We start from the raw sequence: 21,886 nt of genomic DNA, 5'->3' as shown, positions 1-21,886 counted from the left end.
CAAAATGGTCTGGTCACTCATTTATGATCAGGAATTAGAAAACTCGACTAGCGTACGTAAATATATAGCAAACAAGCTGCTAAGTCACAACGCTTTTATACCGCAATAGCTATATTATGACTACAAGTTATGAAATTTACTATAAAAACGTTTTATGTCATTTATTAAAAACATGCATACCAACAGTTGGCGAATTGTCCAGAGCTGTTGTATTTGTTCGTCAAAACAGTCCCTTAATTGAAGCTGCCGAATTACCACATGCACTGTTGGAAGCTGGATGCTAATATTATAAACCAGGAAATTGTGTCTGGCAGGGAATAAATTAGATCTTTTGTTGGAGGGATTGAAATTGAATGCTAATTCAGATATCGAGTATAAGCAAGTGTGCATAATAATAATTCGAATAATAAGAATAAATAATCATTTGTTTTTTATATCATAGGTGCTCTCAGATTTAGAGGACTTCATACAGACCTACATATATCGATAACGCAGAGCGCACAGCAGAGGATACAATCCAAATGGATTACATCAAATTAAAATAAATTTAAATTAAATTTTTTTCAATAAATTTTGCAAAGTTTAAGAACTTATATTCTAAATACAGATTATAAAAATCATGTGGCGAATTTGTATATTGTGAAAATTTCCAGCGAAGGTTTTCAGCTAACTTTTCTTTAGCTGGTAAATTAGCTAAACGTTTCTCCTCTTTTCTTTCCCCCAATCGTTAGAAGAATGGAAAACAATCGTTACTTTTTGTTTTAGTTTTGGCGAGCGTTTTTAACGCCCATTGTAATTGTATCGAATCCTCCTAGCCGGCGCTGCGCTTAGGAAGAAATATTATTTAAATGCAAGTATCGGTAAGTATTCCCTTTGCTTACCTGCACACACATCACCGCGACGCAAATGCTTACATCTTCAAAGCCATTTGTTCAGGCTCAAATATTAATAAATTAATCGAAAGTATTAAGCACTTTAAACGCGAAGCTTGAACTACTTTATTTACGTTTACAAGCAAATCGCCGCAAAAACAAACAGCTGATTTTGACGTGATGTATACACCAAAAGCAACAACAAATACATGTATGTTTTTACTTATATGTGGTTCCCATCACCTGTAATAAATTCGCCTTGGCAGCAATGCGTTATGTTACCATACATCGATTTTTGTAAACAGCGATGTTGAATTTGCATCTCTATTGGCAACTATGCTTCTAATGTCTAACGTGATAACGTCATCTATGGTGATAACATTTGTGTAAGTTCCCCTAGTAGCACAATTAAGCAAGATTTTAGAAGGAATCTGATCAAATAATTATGACTTCGGCCGTTCTCTACATAAATGCAGAACAAGTACGAAATGTACTCCATTGGCCTATGGTATGCGAGGCTGTTGAAGAGGCCATGAAGTCAGTTGCGCATTCTCACGAACACTCATGCCCAGGATCCAATCGCCCCCTAACGAACCAGCCAGCACGGAGCATGACATTTTGTGGCAAAAAATCACAAATATTATTAACAATGCCAGGATATGTAGCCAACTACCGGCTTACCGCCGCGACAAACAATGGAGCAGCTAAAGAACATTTTAGTACGCTAGGCTGCAAACTTGTAACATCATTTGCGGGAAACACGGTGCGTGACATTCCATTACCGAATATTATGGCAAATATACTCCTTTTTAATTCGGAAACTGGAAAATTAAATTGTATTGTTGATGGCACAGATATCACTGCTTGGCGTACAGCAGCTGCTTCCATTGTGGCCACCAAGTACCTGTATTTTCTCCGTTATCCTGAAGGTGTTGTACGGCCAATTAAGGTGGCAATTATTGGTACCGGAGTTCAAGGTGAAAGCCATGCTCTTGGAATGTGTTCATCTTTCACAGTTACCGATATTTATCTTTGGAACCGTACTGCCAGCAAAGCCGAGTCATTAGCGCAAGAACTGAAAACAAAGGCACCTAATGCACGGGTTCATGTAAGCAAGAACGTTGCCGATGCAGTAATTAATGCCGATGTAATTTGTGTGGGCACTTATGCCCAAACGCCTCTAGTTACGCACGAGATGATTAAGAAAAATCATGTTCACATCAACTGTGAGTTATTTATAAATATTTTTCATAAATGGTATAACTACATTGCTTTCCTATTGAATTGGAAGCGAATCGGGTTTTTCTTTGAAGAGTTTTCAGACTAAACTCGATGTTATTTGCAAAGACGAGAGTATGTTTTCCCAAAGAATTTTTAGTCTCCATCGAGAAATTTCAATGAGAAACGGTAAAAATAACCATTTTGGATGTAAGATTATGTGATGTATGAGCTTTTGGTCCATATCACAAAATCCTGAACAACTTTTTTCGCCAAATATATCCTTACTACTAACGTCACTTGATTTCAAACATAAATTTTGAATCCAATATTTAATGAAACTAGTCTCGTATAAAAAATTCAAATAATAATTTCACTAATTTTTATGTTATTCTGTACGCAGCCGCCATATTTATAGTGTTGTACAATGCTCACTTCCAGCTTACGAGACTTTTATTTCTTTGCTTTTACTTGACATCTAAACATAAACAGTTTTGTTTTTGCCTCCCCCGCAGGCAATAGCAAACCTTCGAGTGTATTTTTGCTAATGAAAAAGCTATTTTTAAAAACTATTTGACGTTCGGAGTCGGTTTTAAATTGTAGGTGCCTCCATTTATACAACAACATCAACACCACAAATAGGAGGATGACCTCGGCGATACACCCAAAAAAAGGGTGTAAACGAGAATTATATATCTATATATTAATACGGGGAGCAACATTTTGTCGTACCTGTTTTTAGTATTTATAGTCAAAGAAAAAAGTTGAAACATATACCTATGCATAGCATATGTGGAGACGGTTTGCACAATGTATTAAAATAGATACATAAGTGAATAGGTGCAGGTAAAATTAATCACACTATTTTACCTGTATTATTATATATCATGTTATAATATGTATCATGATATTATATAAAGGGTGGTTAAATTTCAAGGGCCGATGTTGAATGTGAACCACACCTAAACGTCAAGTTTTTTTCTGCATTTAATTTGACATTTTTCAATTTGAACCATGGAAAGATACACAATCGAGCAACGCGTTAAAGTTATTCAGGCTTATTATGAAAACGGGCGTTCAAATCAAAATGCATATCGCGCATTTTCGAAGAAAATCATCTTCAGTGATGAGGCACATTTTCACCTCAGTGGATTCGTCAATAAGCAGAATTGCCGCATTTGGGCGAATGATAATCCAAGAGTGATTGCCGAAAAACCAATGCACCCACAAAAAGTGACTGTTTGGGGCGGTTTATAGGCCGGCGGCATCATTGGGCCGTATTTTTTCCAAAATGAGGCCGGTCAGGCAGTTACTGTGAATAGTGTTCGCTATCGTGAGATGATAACGAACTTTTTATGACCCGAATTGGAAGGTATGGATGTGGGAGATATGTGGTTTCAACAGGACGGTGCCACTTGTCACACAGCTAACGAAACAATGGCCTTTTTGCGCGAAAAATTGTATGGCCGAATAATCTTACGTCGCGGCGATGTCAATTGGTCGCCAAGATCATGTGATTTGACACCGTTTGACTTCTTTATTTGGGGTTATTTGAAAGAAAAGGTGTACGTCGATAAGCCAGCATAATTGAAGAGCTAAAGGATGAGATAATTCGGCACATTAACGGCATAGAACCTCAATTATGCCTCAGCGTCATCGAAAAAAAATGAATAAAAAAAATTATGATATTTGAAATACACAAATATAGGATCACAGGTAAAATGGGATATTTTTCACATTTAATTTTACTAATATACATCTATTTACATATATCATGCAAAAAGTTTCAACCTAAGCTATCCATTAATATATGTTTCAACTTTTTTCTATGACTATGAACCCTAAAAAAAGGTATGACTAAATTTTGCTCTCCGCATTTATATAATGTCGAATAACGTCGAAATTTCGACGTATGGGCGATCCTAGTATCTTTTAATTGCCGCTATAAATATAATATATTGCATCCTTACATAATATGTACTATGATGGCATACAAAGGATAAACGCAACTAGATTGGATATTCAATCTACATCAGATTGATTGAACTGTCGTCACTCATAATCCTCTCTCATAAATTAAGTTCTTTTTTCTGAAACGAAGGGTGGCGCGTACACGCTTTTTGGGTGTTTGGCCGAGCTCCTCCTCCTATTTGTGGTGTGCGTTTTGATGTTGTTCCACAAATGGAGGGACCTACAGTTTCAAGCCGACTCCGAACGGCAAATATTTTTATGAGGAGCTTTTTCATGGCATAAATACACTCAGAGGTTTGCCGTTGCCTGCCGAGAGACAACCACTATTAGAAAAACGGGTTTCTTAATTTTGGTGTTTCACCGAGATTCGAACCTACGTTCTCTCTGTGAATTCCGAATGGTAATCACGCACCAACCTTTCGGCTACGACGGCCGCCTAACATGAATATTAAGAATATTTATTAATACTATATGTATTTACCAACCTCGATCGACAAAGCGTGTTGTTTCGGAGAGGTCAGGGTGCAGAGAGAGGCATGAGACGTATGCTGAATATATTTGTATCCGGAAGGAAATTTAACAACCTGGAATTAGTTTTTGTTTATTTTTTTCTTTCTATATTTATACTCCACCGCGCTAAAATATTCCAGAAAAAATAGTTGCACAAAGCATTTTAATTTATAATTATTGCATAATCTAAGAATTCATTTTTAGTACGCTACGCTGGAGAGTTCCGGTAATCCATGTATGTACTTATAAATTTATAGGCGTAACTATTCATCTGCTTTTTTGATACTAATTTAATTAATATTAAAAGTAAGTAATATTTGTAGTTAATTGAAGACATTAGCATCATAATAGCTCTTACCTGAAATAAGTAACGTATTTGTAGCGAAATATGTTTATACATACATACATATATATATTCAAAATACAGCGGTCGGCGCAGGGCAAGTGCACTTTCAAGAAATTGGGCCTGATATTTACGATCACGCAAAGGTATATATTGATTCGTGGGAAAACGCGAAAACAGAGTTGAAAGGTTTGAAAGCTGACATCATTGGCGAAGTGGGAGAAGTAATCAATTTTGGGAAATACCCACAGGAGGATAAAATAACAGTATTTCAATCAATGGGTGAGAAAAGCCAATACTTTACTTTTCTGTTTACCCATATACATATATATATTTTTATTGATAATTTACTGGGCATGGGTCTAACTCAGATTAATGGGTTAACTAATAGTATGAGTCGTTTACTAGATTTGATTTTTATAAGCGACAACATTAGTTTTGTTCTATCGCAGCCTTTTTCTTCTATATCTCCGATCAACGTTCATCATATTCCTTTAAAGCTTGACTTGGAATTTTTAGAATTTTTTGAATCCAGGCCCGATAGTGCTCATCCTTCCTTTAACTTTGCCAATTGTGATTTCCAAACTCTCGATAATGCCTTACGTGAAATTGATTGGGAAGTATCTCTAGGCAATATTGAAGTTGCTGAGTCCTTTGAGGTATTTAAAACTTTAGTCCTTGATATATGCTCTCAACATGTTCCAATTTTTAAGCGGGTAAATTATAAGATTCCTTGGTGCACGAAAGAACTTAAACATCATAAAAATTTAAGAAATAAGTTTTTTAAGAAGTTCAAGTTAACTAACGAAACCCGCTATTATGATTTTTTTATCCTCCACAGGAATAAGTTTCGTACTTTAAATAAGTCTTTGTATAATGAATTCATTCACAAATTTGAGGTTAATATAAAAAGTAATTCGAAGAATTTTTGGCGATATATTAAATCGATTAAAAAGGCCTCTTCTATTCCTAATTCTGTTTTTTATAGAGACGTAACTGCCTGCTCTGTCAGCGATGCAGCGAATTTATTTGCTGATTTCTTTTCATCTAACTTCGTGTCTGATGAAGATATTCAGGAAGAACATTTGGCAGCCATTCGCCATAATTTCTTCGGTAAAGTGTCTTCTTCAGTTGACTTTAGTTCGCTTGTTCTATCTGATGATGATGTCATTGAGGGATTGTTAAAGATTAAAAACTCGGCCCATTCGGATGTAGACGGGCTTTCTGTAACCTTGGCCGAAGGAATATTTATCGATGATTGGAAGCTGACTTTGGTCACTCCTATTTTTAAAAGCGGTAATAAAAGCAATATTGTAAATTACAGACCAATTTCCAAATTATCTGCTGTATCTAAACTCTTTGAATGCGTTGTTAAAGACAAGTTATATTTTAGTGTTAAACGTCTAATTAGTCCACGTCAGCATGGTTTTGTAGCTGCAAGGTCTACCTTATCCAATTTATCCGTTTTTTCTGATGATTGCCACGCAGGCTTTCAGAATGGTTTCCAAACTGACGCGATATACACGGATTTTTCTAAAGCCTTTGATAAAATCTCCCATACAATTTTAGTAACTAAATTGGCTTGTCTTGGTTTTCATTCAACTTTCCTCGATTGGATTCGGTCCTATTTAATAAAGAGATGCTGCACTGTAGTTATCGATGGTGTTTCTTCGAAACACTACACTGCCACCTCTGGGGTACCTCAGGGTAGTATTTTAGGTCCTTTGTTATTTATTTTGTTTATTAATGATGTTTATTCGTGTTTTTCCTTCGCTAATTTTCTTCTCTATGCTGATGATCTAAAAGTGTACGCTGAAATAAGAAATTCTAGTGATTCAGCCGCCCTACAGTCTGAGTTGAACAATTTATTCTCCTGGTGCCTTATTAATCGTCTATTTCTTAACATTGAAAAATGTCATAAAATCACATTTTCTAAGCTTCAAAACCCCCTCAGCACCTCTTATCATATCAATTATACATATCTTGCTTCGTCTGATGTGATAAAAGACTTAGGGGTCTTCTTTGATTCAAAGCTTAATTTTATCACGCACCTAAATTATCCCGTTTCCAATTCTCTTGCTATGCTCGCATTTGTTAGACGTCACTCATCGCACTTCACTGATCCATATACTCTTAAGATTTTATACTCTGCGTTTGTGCGGTCCAAATTAGATTACGCCTCTTTTATTTGGAGACCTTATCATGCAGTTCATATAAATCGAGTGGAGAGGGTTCAAAAAATTTTTGTGCGTTTCGCGCTACATTCACTCAATTTCTCAGACCCCAAACCGTCTTACGTCTCACGCTGTCGTTTGATTAGTCTCTGTCCATTAAGTGACAGAGGTACGTTCCAGGCAGTTTCTTTTATCTTCGATCTCGTTAATGGACTAATTGACTGCCCGTTTCTTCTAGAAAGAATACATTTTAATGTTCCTTGCAGGAACTTTCGCCGTGTCAAAATTTTTCATGTTGGCGTTAGGAGGACATTATATAGTTCCAAAGCGCCTCTTGTTAGAACGCTGTCTGACATTAACTATCTCGCCTCCCTTTTGGATCTAGACTTTTCCAGGGCGAAACATGTAATTAAATCCCAATTAAAAATTTTTTTCCTTTGTAAGAATTCTAAATAATTACCGAGTATATTTTGTTAATTTAGTTTTCTAAGCTTTGATTTTGTTAATTATTTCTATTTATATATAATATAAATACTCCTAGTTCTATGTAGTCTGTAAGAAACTTTGTATTTTCTTGTCTTACTAAAATGAATAATCCTCCTCTTTAAGTTATAAGAAAGTTTATATTTTTCTTTTACTCATAACAATTGAAGCTAGTTAATTATAAGTTAAATTTTACTTTGATTAATGATTTAGCATTAATCTGTTTTCATAGTCTGTAAGAAATACTGTATTTTTTAGACTATTAATTGAATTAAATAAATAAATAAATATATTATGCGAATTTATTTAAAGGTATGGCTGCGGAGGATGTAACAGTGGCGCAAGCAGTTTTCAATGCAGCTCAGGATCGGACAGACTAACAATAATAATGGTTTTAGAGATTATTGAATTTTCGACTCAAAGTATATTGCGGATATAAAATATTAGTGTATGTAATAAAATTTTTTCTATAAAGATTTCGTGTACGGACGGACCCTTATAAATATTAAGTCAAAACTTTTGTACAGATCTACATTTACTTATGTAAAATGAAAACCATTTTTTAATACACACTAACTATATTAACCCTTACACATTTTCACACTTATTCCAAGGGTTGAATTTTTAGGTTTGGTGTATTAAAAGACTTATAGTTTAGACAGATGGCGGCGTTAATCGGGATTAACAATGTAATTCGGAATTATCTTAGGGATTAATGCTTGTTTACAAGTAGACTTAATTCTCATAATTTAAGCGGATTAGGTGAATTTTTTGACGGCAACATTGACGCAAAATGACCGTTAATAGCTATTGTGAATGAAAAATAATTAAACTTTTATAAAAAAGAACAAGAAAGACTGGATTCAGTACCAAGGCGAATTGAATATCTAAGGTGGCGTCATTAAAAACAGTTCTTTATTTTTAGCGATTTTGACAAGTCTGACGTCAGAAGCTCCTCTCGCAATAAAAAACAAATAAAAGGAGGACAAATCACATGTTTGGAATAAATTCAGTGAATGGCTTGGTAATATTGTGATTTGTGAGATTTAAACTAAACTAAATAATAAGAACGAAGTGACAGGTGTGAAATTGTGAAAGAACGAACTAATATAATATCTTTAAATGGAGTTTTTTTTGGATTTTTATGTGGAAAACGTCATTGCAAGATAGTGTGTGTGTGCGTTAATATTAATTAATTATCTTGTATTTGGTTGTTTCCATTGCTTTCGCCTACTCCTTCTCTTCACAAACAAGAAATTCCCGTTCTTTTATTCAACTTGTCAATTGATGAAATCACAAAGTCTTTTGTGGTCATTTACACTGCTGTGTCTACATATATGTATGCGCGAGCTCCTTTTGCAACCTAGTAGCTGCGGAAGCTGCTTCTACCACAAGTCCAGAAGAAGTTCGACTAATTCATTGCGCCATTGCGATCGCTTTTTCTGTAATATGAATGCATAACTAATAAGATTTAATAAACATTTTATTAGAATTATGTTTAAAAACCTCTTTTCTTTGCCGGTGCCCATTTTATTTACTTTTCACACATTTTAATGTGTTTGTCCCAAATTCGTTGGCACTTTCCAACTATCTATCGCAAGAGCTCCTCCATGTGCGGTTCAATTACAAACTTACACCTGAAAGATGGAATTCATTAGCACAGAAAATTCTTTCTTCGAAAATGAGAAATCTAGCTCGTTAGAATTGGATAGAAAGGAAGAGCGTTACGAAGAATTCTGGGAGGTGTAAGAAACTTAATACGTTGAAGCAGAAAGGGGCAGTCAATGTCGCCTTTAATAACATTGAAAACAAACGAGAGAGAAAGAATCGATCTTCTACTTTCTACGGACTTCAGGTTGATCAAAAGCAAACTTTATGTGTAAAATTCGATAGGATCAGAAAATTTTACTGATATTAGTATACATTTCAGAGATACCTTTTGTACACGTTCGATCCTGTCAATTAAAAAATCATGGTATGGCCTCCAAATACCTTTTGTACACGTTCGATCCTGTCAATTAAAAAATCATGGTATGGCCTCCAAATAAAGGAGGCACATTCCAACCTGGAGCGAACGCATACAGTAAACAAAAATTACAAGGTACAAGGATGCGTAAAATTTGAGCTATTCCGTCGTATAAAGCCTAAGACAGAATATGATTTTGATAAGATGAAATTAATGTGGCTATTAAATGAGAAACGACTGTCAAAAATTACACCCACATCTTATTATTCTTTAACAGATTGAAGTACAATATTAGATATGCTATAAGAAGTATGAGAGACAATATTGATTTCGGAAAAAATTACGTGTCAGCATTTTTTGATATTTAAAGAAAGTTGAGATTTTTGACACCACAAATACCTAAAGCACTTCCTTGAGACACTCCAGAGCAGCCAATGAATATTTCAGAAGAAAATACCACCAATTGTGACCACACAACGCCTTCCGCATAAATAGGGCTTCCACAATTGCAAGAAAACAGAGTGAAACCCAAGCGAAGATAATTTATGTATTACAATGTAAACGAAAGCTTTGGAAAAATCCGTGTAAAAGCAGTCGTCTTGTTGCCTCGTTGAGAGGGATCTAATACAATATTCACTAAAAAAGGGAATCCACACTGATTGCACGAAATTAAGCTTTTAGTGGCAAAGGACATCTTTTCTTTCACAATGGTTTCAAAAAGTTTAGAAATTTTCGAGGGCTTGGAAATTGGTCGATAATTACATACTTCATTCTTATTGCCGTTTTTAAAACTTGGGGAAATACATACTTGTTAGTTTCCCATCATCGAGAAAATTCCAGAGGATAATGACTTATTTAAGATTATTTTTAAAGGTGAAATAACTGCCGGACAGAAAGCCCATCGACGCCAGTTTGGGAGGAGGGTTTTAAGCTTAATATTCCAAGTTCGACATCATCTTGTGAAAGTCTTAGGTGCCCAAAATTCATAGTTGAAGATTGATGTATAGACTAATTTAAAAAGGTATAAGAATCTGAATCACTATCATTCTGAACAAAATTAGAAAAAAATTTCCGAACGGATTGATTACTTCTAATGGCGTGCTAGCAGATTTACTACCAAAACAAGTAGCAGATGAAAAACTACTACATGATTTCTTAGACTTAACGTGGTGCCAAAAAGTCTTAGGGCTAGATTTAATACTGCCTTCAATACTTACAGTATTATTGCGAAGAAATTTATTCAAGCAATTAGATTTCTTGTGGTACTGCTTATAGTTGTTATAGGACAACTGATTCTTTGATTTTTTTAACTTTTTAAATAGCTTATTTCGCAGGTTTTTCGCTTCGTAAGTTTGTTGTTGTACCACGTTCGAAAACATAAGATTTAAACGTTGGAAAATAATCAGAGACATCCAAACACGAGAAGAAACTATCTCAGTTAGTATTTAACAGTATGCTATTCAAACGGGAAAAATCCTATGAAGAGTTGTTAAATGCGGTTTTATCAACTGGCTAATTGGAAGGGGCCTGAAGAACTAACGAGACATGATGCTTATCTCCAGGTGAGAATGCCGAATAGCATTGGCGAAACACTACTATTGATATTTTCACTGACAAAGAAGAGGTCAAGAATTCTGTTAAGCTTGTTTAAGAAATAATTTATTTGAACTAAATTAATGCTGCAAAGATTATCATTAAAGTAAACTTCCTGTTCAGAGGCAACATTGTTAGGTATAAGACCATGATTCGAAAAGCTATTTGACCACATAACATTAGGAAACACATACAGGGTTTGATTGAAAAGTAATGAGCCTTATTTTTTTAAGCAGTTTTATTAAACTTTTTGGCTTATAAAACTAATATTCTTCAAAATAGGACCCTTGAGCGTCAATACTCCACTGGTAGCGGTCCTTCCACTGCAGGAAACATTTTTTAAACTCATCCGCCGGAATCGCGTTCAATTCGGCTGTCACAATTTTTTGGATCGCCTCGATGGAGTCGAAACGCCTCCCCTTCAGCTTTCTTTTCAGGCGCGGGAACAAGAAAAAGTCCGGAGGGGACAGGTCTGAGCTGTAGGGAGGGTGGGGAAGCACCGGGACCCCCATCTTGCCCAATGCAGAGGTGCAGAGGAAGGCGGTGTGCGCCGGCGCATTGTCGTGATGAAGGGTCCAATTGTTGACGAGGTCGGGCCGAACCCGGGCGACGCGGTTTTTCAGCCGAAGGAGCACTTATCTGTAAAATGCTGCGTTTACAGTAAACCTCCTTGAGTAGACCAATGGTTTCGGTACTCGTTTTGTTTAGCTTTACGCAAAATTTGATCGAGTAACGTTGCTCCAACGATCGTTGCATTTTCGCCACACAGTTGATCCAATACAGGGCAGAATTGCTGAGCGTAATTTGAGTTGCTTGTAATCTCCGATGAACTGCAATTAGAACGCTACCACCCAAAGAGCATCCAGGTCCCTGCGAAAGACATTCTATAGATTTGAATCAAAATATTCATTCTCGTAAAAATTTATATTCAGTCATGTCTCAACGAAAATTATCACACCAATATGGGCGCTATGTATGTATAGCATAGCATACCTCCCATGTTTTGAAAGTATATCTTTAATTCATTAAAAGATGGCCAGGAATTAGAAATTGTAGTTAGGTTACATTTTTCAATATGCCTTCTTTTCGAAAAAAATTTAAAGGAAAATCTGATTTTGATCTTTGTTGGAATTTTTGGCAGTGTATGACATAAGAAAAGGTTTTTGTGGATACATATAAAAATAAAATTTTTTTGGATATTTATTGAGACGAACCAGGTTCTTTGCAAGATAACTATGCTCTTAGAAGAGTATCTATTTTTGCAAGACCGAAACAAAACTATGAAGAAATGTGGCTAGCTCCTCCATTCTACTCCGTTCTGTCCCATGCTTTTGCTTTTACTTGCTGTCACGTCAGGGTTTTTTCACTTTCGATGCAACGGTGCCATGAGTTCCAGGCCTGCCTCGGATCCGCTGACCTTGGGGATTCCAGTCTAGTGCTTGCCTGCTAATCTCCGTGCCTCGCGTAGTGCAGAGCCTAGCCACCTCCCACTTACTCTCTCGCTCTGCTTTCTTGTGTGAGCGGTTTTTGTTGGCATCGGCGGTGTAAGTCAGCATTTGAAACTATTATAAAAAACAAAAAGATTTAAATGCACACTTCTTTCAATAAATAAAATTATCAGTAAACAACTACCATTTGGGTTTTAGATTAATAAACTTGCTTTTAATGGTGTATGTATTATTCAGTTTTGTTTTTTAAATCCTCAAACAACTTTTTTTAGCTCCAGTTTTTGTAGTAGTTTTTTTAGCGCTCTTTCTTTTCCTTGCTTTACTTGCAAAACTATGTTCAGATTAGGCAGAATTGGAAGAAGATGAGGCAACATTGGAATTCGAGTAAGCTCTTGGCGGGAAGATTCAATTCGACCATGAAGCCTCGTTGAGAAACGAGGTTCCATTGGATGAAGATGGTTCTATAAACAACGTGAAATAAAAAAATATGTAGTTAATCAATTTACCAACAGCAACTGATGCACTGCTTTCCGTTAATGGCCTCTGGATTCCTCCATCTAAATCTGGCAGTGTTAGTTAGAGATTATTGGCCCAAAAATCTCACCCATTTCTCCCATAAGTGCATCCATAGATGACGCACCAGTCTGCATTTTATTTTTTGCTCTTTTATAACATTAGTGCATTTTTTATAACATTAGTTAGTAATACCACATCACGTCAACAATCTACGATACTACCTAATGGAACGGTATTGAGAATTCATTTACATGGGGCTCTCATTAGTTTCATCGTGTCAGCTGACATGGGCGTACGTTTACGTTGGTGAGGGTAGGCATCATAGACTAAGGCATTCGAAAGCATTTTATTTAGACTAACTGAGCATTAAGTAAACATCGATAGTGGAAAGTTAAAATCTGTAGTCGATAGACAGTGCCATCGATTGCTTAATAGAACTGGAAAACGACGGATAACCGTTTAGTTGGCCTTATAAAAATGCAGATTTTTATATAGACGGATACAGTTATGGGTATAATTGAATACGAAATAGAAGAAATACGAAAGTTGTGCGAGAATACCGTGCCAAATTCCAAAATAATCGCATGCCTTTGTGGGGACTCGCCGCTTGTACGTGTGGACATTCACGACAATTCGTTGCATCGGCAACTTACTGTTTGTTTGCGCTTTCCACCGGAGTATCCTAATGATTCAATACTAGTCGAATTGAAAAGTCGCACACTGTCATTAAAATTTTTAGACAGCCTTGCAAGACTTTGCGAAAAACATGCCCGTCAACATTTAGGGAAACCTCAGGGATTACATGTGCTGTGTTTTGTTCAGCAGTATATACACGAAAACCCGCTTTGCGTGTGTTTTGACGAAATACAAGAGTTGCGTCGTGATCTCAGTGCGAATGCAACACCGGATCTATTGAAATTAAAGCAACGCCATTCGATTGTACAATTAACTGCTAAGGGTGGAGAGTATTATTATAAACTAAATGCATATATTCCAAATGAGTATCCAAAGCAGGGTGTACAACTCCAGCAACAAGAATCAAATTTGCCACCTATTTTGGTTCGTTACTTGAATGGACAGTCTTGCGAAATAGCTAGACAGTGTGTAGAGCCCCCATTACGTGTGGACAAAAATAATCAAGCTGCATTTCAACCGGTTCCAAGTTTGTACCGCGCATTAAAGTTTTGTTTGGAAGCTACTTCCGATTTCGATGTAGAATTATGTCCAATTTGTGATAAAAAGGTGCTACCAAAGGAACCGTCACAACTGGAGTTAGATGATACCAAAGATGCATTTGTAGAACGTGTATATTGCGGCCATCTTTTTCACCAGGGCTGCCTTAAACATTATCTACAGCAACCACCTTTTCCTAAGAGTGGTAAATTATGCCCAGCTAAGAGACGACATCCGCGTTCCGATGCTAAATTCTATGTGGGTTCCGCGAGCGGACGGCAACCAACAGTTAGTGCAGATACCGGTGGAAGATGCAGCATTCGATTAGCTCACGATCGCTGGGTCGTCAATGTGAAGTTGGCCGAATCACGGTGGGCGCAAAAACAAGCGCGTGAACGCGAATTACAAGAAGTATTGGATTTTCTGAAGTAACCGTGGCTGTTTGCCTTTCTAATAGATGAAAACTAATGGAGAGTGTCTCATGGCAGTTGGGTCTGCGTTACAGGCACGCCAGGGACTGTTACTCCTACAGTCCTCCAGCTCTCCCACAAAGTTTTTGATTTATGATTTTACAACAAATAAAATTAATGTGCAGTTTATTAGATGCTTAAATATTGTGAAATTGTATGGATAAGATTAGATTATTTTTAGACTAGTAAATAAAAAATTTGGTGCTACAGCAAACAATGTATGAAAATGTTGTGCATTTTTGACTTAATCTCATTTTCTGACTATTTTAGTTTTGTATTAATATGACATTTAAAATTTCTGTAATTGGCAAATTAACAGATTATGACTAGTTTAAAATAAAAAACTAATTGTGGAACACGCAATAAGAAACGGTGCTTTAAAACTCTGTTATAATTTCTCCCTCTTCATGTCGTTTGATAGGATCTCCTTTAAGTAATGCAGAAATCAAACTGAAAAACCAAGAAAATAGTATTAAAAGCTACAATTTTTGAAGCTGGTGCTACGAACCAATACAAAGCTACAAAGAACATAATAAAGTAGTATCCCAAGTAAATCATACAGTTCCTCAGATGCACTTTTAAAAGTCCTTGACTGTGTATGTCAACAGGATCGTAAACGCCTAGACTATCTCTTGGCTGCCGGTATAATTCGTAACATAGCCACATTACCATTGGGATATTTAGTATGAACATAATCCAGTGCCCACCGAGCAGTAAGATGATACAGAGTATTGCGTGGGACCCAAACTTGGGTATAACCCAGAAATTTAGACGTGCACAGCACTCCTGAGCATTCAGATAGTCACATTCTAGATCGGCAAGAGTCAACACCTGTAAATTGTAAGTTTAATTTCACTAGTTCCCAATACAGCGCAAGGCATACGTAATAGATGAGCAGTAGAAGTATTGCGCCATACAAAAGCAAAGTGATTGCAAATGTAGCCGGTTCTGGTAACATAATACTATGATATTTTAACCTTCTTGAAGTTTAATACTGCTAATTCTATTCGCGTACATTAAAGGCGTTGACTTTTAACCGAGATGCAGTTTTTTTGTTTACCATCGAATGTTTTGTTTTCATATACTTGTTTTGACATTCGTTGCCAGTATTTACAAATCAACTAAAAACAACAGGGACCTTCATAACTTTGGAGGGTGAATATAATGTTAAAAAAATTAATAAATGCACATGAACGGCTCCAAAATAGTGCAGATATTTGCAGAATATTCTTTTCATTCATTCATTTTTATTTACACTTGTATTTTTTCGCATTTTTTACGAAGGTTTATTTGGCTGTGCTTTCCTTTTCTACCACGATATATTTGCTTATAATGTGTAAGTGCGTGGACCACTATATCAGCCTTTTGATTTATATTACTTTTTATAAATTAAAATTAAGAATTAATAGCAATATTTAACGTTAAAAATGCATCTTTTTTGCATAAGCTTGAAAAAATGCCCTATTACAGACGCTTATTTCACTTAAATACAAACACAGAAAAGTAACAAAATCACTTATAAACATTCTTTATTACATTAAGATTCGATTTAAAGCTATTTTTACTAAATAATAGTCCAAATTCTATTAAAATTCTATTATTACAAATGTTCTTCTAACCGTTTGTAATGCCGTGCAGAATAAATTTGAGGAGCGAACTGTCAAACGAACGATGAGAGAGAGAAGAACAAAGCGAAATAAGAAAAACCCAGTCAACCAAAAGGGAACAATTATTTTATTATTATTTTTATTATTTATAGGGGCGCTTTTTTGATTTCAAATATATATATATATTATAAAAACAAATATTTTTACAAATACTGAAAATTTGGAATAAAAATCGCCCGATTTTTGGTCCAAATTTTCGCCTGCGGCGCTTTTTTGATTTCAAATATACATATATAATATATTACAAAAGTGAATATTTTTACAAATACTGAAAATTTGGAATAAAAATCGCGCGATTTTTAGTCCAAATTTTAGCCTGCGGCGCTTTTTTGATTTCAAATATACTTGTATATTACAAAAACAAATATTTCTACAAAAAAAAAAAAATTTATAAATAGTGAAATAATGCAACTCATAACTTTTACGACAAAACAACGTTTTCATAAGTGCTATGAAATATAAAACCTAAGTTAAATGCTTGCTGGGTTGACGACTGCTGTATACTCTTCTCTTCAACTGTATTTCAGTACAAACTGCAAATGCGGTCAGAAAAAACCTAATTTTTAAACTTCTCCTGGGGGTTCTATAGGGACAGTAGGAGGTTGGCACTTTCACAGTTATAATGGTGTGACCTTACTCTTTCTAATGGGCGTGTTGGCTGGTGCCACGCCCCCTCCCTCTCCGCCCCCCATTCAAATATATCGTGGTAGTAAAGGAAAGTTTTGCCGTTTATTTAAGTCGTAGGTTTATTTATAGTCTTCAAAATCGACTGAATAATTCGGACATTTTAGAATACGAAAGATAACGTTTATTAAGGGATTAGGCCAAAATGTATTTCACAAAATGTGAGTGAATATGACAGCCTCATAAGCAATTTACTATAACTACTAATTGAACTTTTAGCCATCCTTTTTTTTTATATATTTTGACTTATAGTTCCTTAAAAGAGAGATGCACTAATAATACGTTCACTTATGTATTAATCACCTATAAATCCACAAAATTTATCTACCCGTTCACATATGGCAGAATACCTGCAAAATTGACTATCAGCTGTCAATACTGCTTGAGAGGTTTTTCTTCATAGAAATTATTTTGGTGGAATATTTCGGTGTTTTTGGTTTTTTAGGGTCTCTTCTCTTCGTTCTATTTATTAATGATATTTGTACCTGTTTTTCATTAGCCAACTTTCTTTTGTATGCTGATGATGTTCCTATGTTGCAAACGGAAATTTGTTTTTTTTTTTATTTCCTACATTAATCATGCATCTGCCATACTAACATCTAGTACATTTTTTAACAATTAGTTAGGAAAATTATTAGATATATTTCATCATGGCCAGTGCCAAGACCAATACAGCGATTACATTTTAGGAAAACAATTACATTTTATATAGTACAGTTATTTTAGCATACGATAATCAATATTTAATTTAATAGGTCAATTGGTCGGTTTCTCGGTTTCAGACATCGTAAAGTTCTTCTTTCAGGTTGTGAGAGTGTATTGACTTCCCTATTTTTGTGCTGGTTTATTTCGTTAACTTCACTCACAAATTACTTTTACTTCTTTTGTTCGCTCTAGATTAGAATATGCAACTTTTATCTGGTGGCCTTGCCACCAATTTGCTATTGAGAGAATTGAACGTGTACAGAAGGTGGTATCTAAATATGCTCTCAGGTCGTTAAAATTCACAAATCCTATCCCTTCCTATCATTCCCGTTTGATTTTAATTTACTTAAATTCTCTAGAGAGTAGAAGGTCTATACTCTCACGGTCTTTTGTTTTTAGTGTAATTAAAGGAGAAATGGACAGTGCATCCCAATTACTTTGCATTTACTTTCATATTCCTACTAGATCGTTACGCAATACTTATCCATTTCATCTTAAATTTCCTAACACGAGTTATGCGCGTAATGCTTTTATTGCCCGCGCTTTAAGAGAATGCAATTATATCTCAAGTTCTATTCCGCTTGACTTTTCGGATTTAAAAAATGAATTTTATAAAATTCTAAACTCTTTTTTCTAATTTATTTAATAATTATAGTAATATAGTAGTAACTTAAGCTCATATTAGATCTAAGTGGTCTGTAAAAACAGTAATTATGTTTTAGACTTATAATAAATGAAACGAAAAAATTCAAAAAGCTAACAGTGTCCCAGTTCCGAAGGTTATTACAACACGAGGCGGAAAACTTAACCAGTAGAAACAGTCACTGTACTGAACTAGAAACGGCAAGGCAAAGTAAAAGGAAAGTAAACCGCTTAAAAGAATAAGTGTTCAGCAAGAACCTAGACAGACTGAGCATCCCAAAATTAAGCCAACTCGCCAAGATAATAATTTTAAAAAGCCATAGTGGGGGATCGTCTGCTATTATACTTAGAACAGTGAACTACAACTTAAACATGAGAGAGAAGCCATTACCAAAGTTTGCAAAGCGGTCTCTCTAGCCTCTCTATCGGATTCCTACTTCTCCAGTTGGCGAAGCCAACAGACTCGCATACTATGGAGATACAACATGCGGTTAAAAAAGCACTATGGAAGAGAGCTTCGGTGGGATACGGTACACTAAACAGGGCTAGTTTACTGGGGCGGCAACCCTTGGTCGGGGAAAACCCGAGTCATTCCGGTAATGTAGAACCGGCTGCCATGGGAATGCCGCAACACAACTCCCCCACTGACCCACAACCTTCCTGCTCCTACCCAGTGCGGGGACAAACCAGTAGATCTTGGTCCTCCGCACAGTCTGTTCCGTGTGTCTGACCATAGTTCCTCGGAACCTGACAACAGTCCAGTGCAATTTTGCAATGGCTGGTGCCATTTTCGGAGGTGCTTTGGCCTGCGCACCACCCGTGAGTGGACACGCGACTACGTTGCCCCCTGCTGCAGAGCTTTGCATCCGCAACCGCGGCCACCGAATGCCGTTATCGGAGTCCTACCACCGTCAATCGCAGACGAAGAGCTCCAACTTCTTCGAGAGTCCCCCGTAACCTTGGCACAATTACGTTCTGGATACTGTGGCAGGTTAAACTCCTACTTATCCAGAATCGACCCCGACACTAACCACCTTTTCACATGCCCCATCAAACCCACTCATCTAACACCCCAGAGGGAGCTCTGGACCCGTCGAAACTGTTAGTTTCCTGGGCCTACCGTTAGATGAGCTAGGCGAAAACGACAGGTGACAGGGCAAAGTTACTGCTACAACAACAACAACAAGAGCTTCGGGGCAGACCTTAAAGTCATAAACGGTTATAGGGATTAGAAATCTCGATGAGATTACAACTAAAGAAGAGTTTTGTAATGGAAAGAGAGTTCAAAAAAGAGTTCAATGGGATAGAATTCTCGGAAGGAAGCATAGCGTTTCTTAGAAATGCCTATAGCGGAACTAAAATAGCAATTCTACTGTTGTCAGTTCCTGTAACCAACAATTACTAGCGGTAGTTAAGGTCAGAGTGGGATGGGTAATTGGCCCGAATAGGCGTGAAAATCCAGCCGATAAAATTTTTAATTCCCTGGAGTTTGGCCATCTGGCGAGAATCTCCGAAAATCCGTTTGATATGAAAAACGCGGGCTTCAACAGCGGAGAGCCGAACCGTAAAGCCGCTGAGTGCAAAAAAGAAGTGAGTCGCGCTATCTACTTCAATAGGAACTCACCCCGGACGAAATACGAACGTGGAGGCGTTAAGAAATGCACATGCACAATTAAATTTCTAGAAATGCACCTAAATCATTGCAAGGCGTCGCAGAAGCTTTTGGGAATAATATTGAGAATAATATAGACATAACACTTTTAAGTGAGCCGTATAAGACTGAAAACCACCAGGTATGGGCGTCATCAGTACACGATTAGCAGTATGGAGCTGTGATAAAACACATATTCAAATAGAACAACTCGTAACGGACATAGGCTTTCTTTGTGTAGGTGCACCTATTTGGTCCGTTGTGCAGGATAAAATCCCATACGCGCGTAAAGGGAAAACCTTGCACTGGCTCGGCGATTCTGAAAAACATCCGAAAAAGAAGCGCTTGTACTATCTGCGCTTTGCCCAATCAACATTTTGGTGAGAGAGATGGTCGAATCCCCAAAAAATAACGTGAGTTGTCAAGCATCGAGATAAGTGGCTGAGTGGATGGAGCAGTTCAGCGAACGGGAGTTGAACTTATCACCTAATTTCTTCTGCACGAAGTTGGCTAGATAGATGATTTGGGGAAGTAGATTTCCATCTTACCCAAATACCGACAGGACACGGATGTTTCAATTTTACTTACATATATTCGGTCGCCCCTGGGTAGGCAATGGCAAACCTCCGAGTGTATTTCTGCCATGAAAAAGCTTCTCAGAAAGAAATACCTGCCATTCAGAATTGGCTTTGGACGCACACCACAAATAGCAGGAGAAGCTCAGCCAAACACCTAACAGAAGTGTACTCACCAACTATTGCGCCATGTTGTGTCCTACGGGAGGGTTTTGTAGTGCGGTGAGCCGAAAGCCAAACCCCACACTTCAGCTTGCAATGCTTTGAGCCACGTCTATGGGTACATGACTGGGTGGTATGGTCACTTAACAAACGGCATCTTAGCGGGCCGATATAGCGGAGCTACATCTCCAGGATCGCCAGCTACTACGTTCTAAACGGAGGGCTCCAAGGATGCTTCACCATGAAATGAGGCTATCCCAAAGCCAACCACGAATATTGGACAGGCTGCTGTGCAAGCTCTCTGCTTTGAGGAGCTCAGAAAAATGACTAGTCTGAGTAGCGCAGGACCCAAGCGGTATCTACGCTAATTTAAGTAAGGATTAATGATAGAGGACGTGAAGCAGAAGGTGTTGGGCAGCGCCAAATGTTCTGCAGAATCGGAAAAATTCGCCCACCTGAAAGCAAATGTGCCATGGAAAGGAGGGCACAACTCTAAATGAGGGTAAATTACCTGAAGCTTCGAGTGCAAAAGCCGCGGCCAAAAGTCGCACTGAATAGAAATTTAAATCACAGGTAACCTGGTATTAGCTATGCTACCGTCTTTGAGGATTGAAGATTGGCTATTCTACTCGGGTTGGGGGGAAAGGGACACCGGCATATTGCTCTTGTATGAGTCTTAAGACCTGAGTAGGTGTTAAGATGGCTCTACCCATTGCACTGATTGCATCAAACGGAAGTTTGAGTGGTGCCGTCTTTGACAAACGCAGCAAAAATATACCCACGGTCCAGGGTTAGGCTCGATGCCAGCCCTAAGAAAAAGTGTTTGGAGCAGCGTTGCTGCTGTTCCAGTGATCATAGATGATACTCTACCTCACTTAAACACAAATAAAGTTTTTTTATTTTAAAAGGCGTTAAATGTTATAAAAAACATTGGAAATAAGCGCTTTTTTGTTTCGAAAAATATCAATCAGAACTAGACAAAGAAAAATGTATTGTACTAAATCTAAATCTTAAAGTGTAAAAACACGAGGGATTTTTCTTGTTCAAAAATTGGAAAGTAAGA

The 21,886-nt window shown here is 36.9% G+C and overlaps 3 protein-coding genes across 4 annotated transcripts; 2 read left to right on the top strand and 1 right to left on the bottom strand.

Moving 5' to 3' along the window:
* The first annotated feature begins 1,210 nt into the window (after positions 1–1,210).
* On the top strand, positions 1,211–8,687 carry LOC128863711 (ketimine reductase mu-crystallin). Of its 2 annotated transcripts, XM_054103006.1 has the most exons (3): positions 1,211–2,098; positions 4,999–5,196; positions 7,884–8,674. In XM_054103006.1, the coding sequence occupies exons 1-3, from the start codon at positions 1,318–1,320 to the stop codon at positions 7,949–7,951; spliced, it is 1,047 nt and encodes a 348-aa protein (XP_053958981.1). In that variant the 5' UTR covers positions 1,211–1,317; the 3' UTR covers positions 7,952–8,674. The 2 variants fall into 2 exon arrangements, with proteins under 2 accessions (XP_053958981.1, XP_053958982.1); XM_054103007.1 differs by lacking the exon at positions 4,999–5,196 and having other exon boundaries at positions 7,884–8,687.
* A 4,849-nt stretch (positions 8,688–13,536) lies between these two features.
* Positions 13,537–14,964, top strand: LOC128863867 (uncharacterized). The gene has a single exon (XM_054103246.1). It carries the CDS (start codon positions 13,602–13,604, stop codon positions 14,697–14,699), a length of 1,098 nt encoding a protein of 365 aa, XP_053959221.1. The 5' UTR covers positions 13,537–13,601; the 3' UTR covers positions 14,700–14,964.
* LOC128863868 (protein cornichon homolog 4) lies at positions 14,847–15,822 on the bottom strand. Its single transcript, XM_054103247.1, has 3 exons — positions 15,621–15,822; positions 15,246–15,568; positions 14,847–15,187 (listed from the first exon to the last, which is right to left on the bottom strand). The coding sequence occupies exons 1-3, from the start codon at positions 15,693–15,695 to the stop codon at positions 15,115–15,117; spliced, it is 471 nt and encodes a 156-aa protein (XP_053959222.1). The 5' UTR covers positions 15,696–15,822; the 3' UTR covers positions 14,847–15,114.
* Between the last annotated feature and the right edge of the window lie 6,064 nt (positions 15,823–21,886).

This window comes from Anastrepha ludens, chromosome 5 (assembly GCF_028408465.1).
Source record: "Anastrepha ludens isolate Willacy chromosome 5, idAnaLude1.1, whole genome shotgun sequence".
Classification (NCBI taxonomy): Eukaryota; Metazoa; Arthropoda; class Insecta; order Diptera; family Tephritidae; genus Anastrepha; species Anastrepha ludens.
The sequence above is the reverse complement of the archived record's forward strand: the minus strand, read 5'-3'. Positions and strand labels throughout refer to the sequence as shown.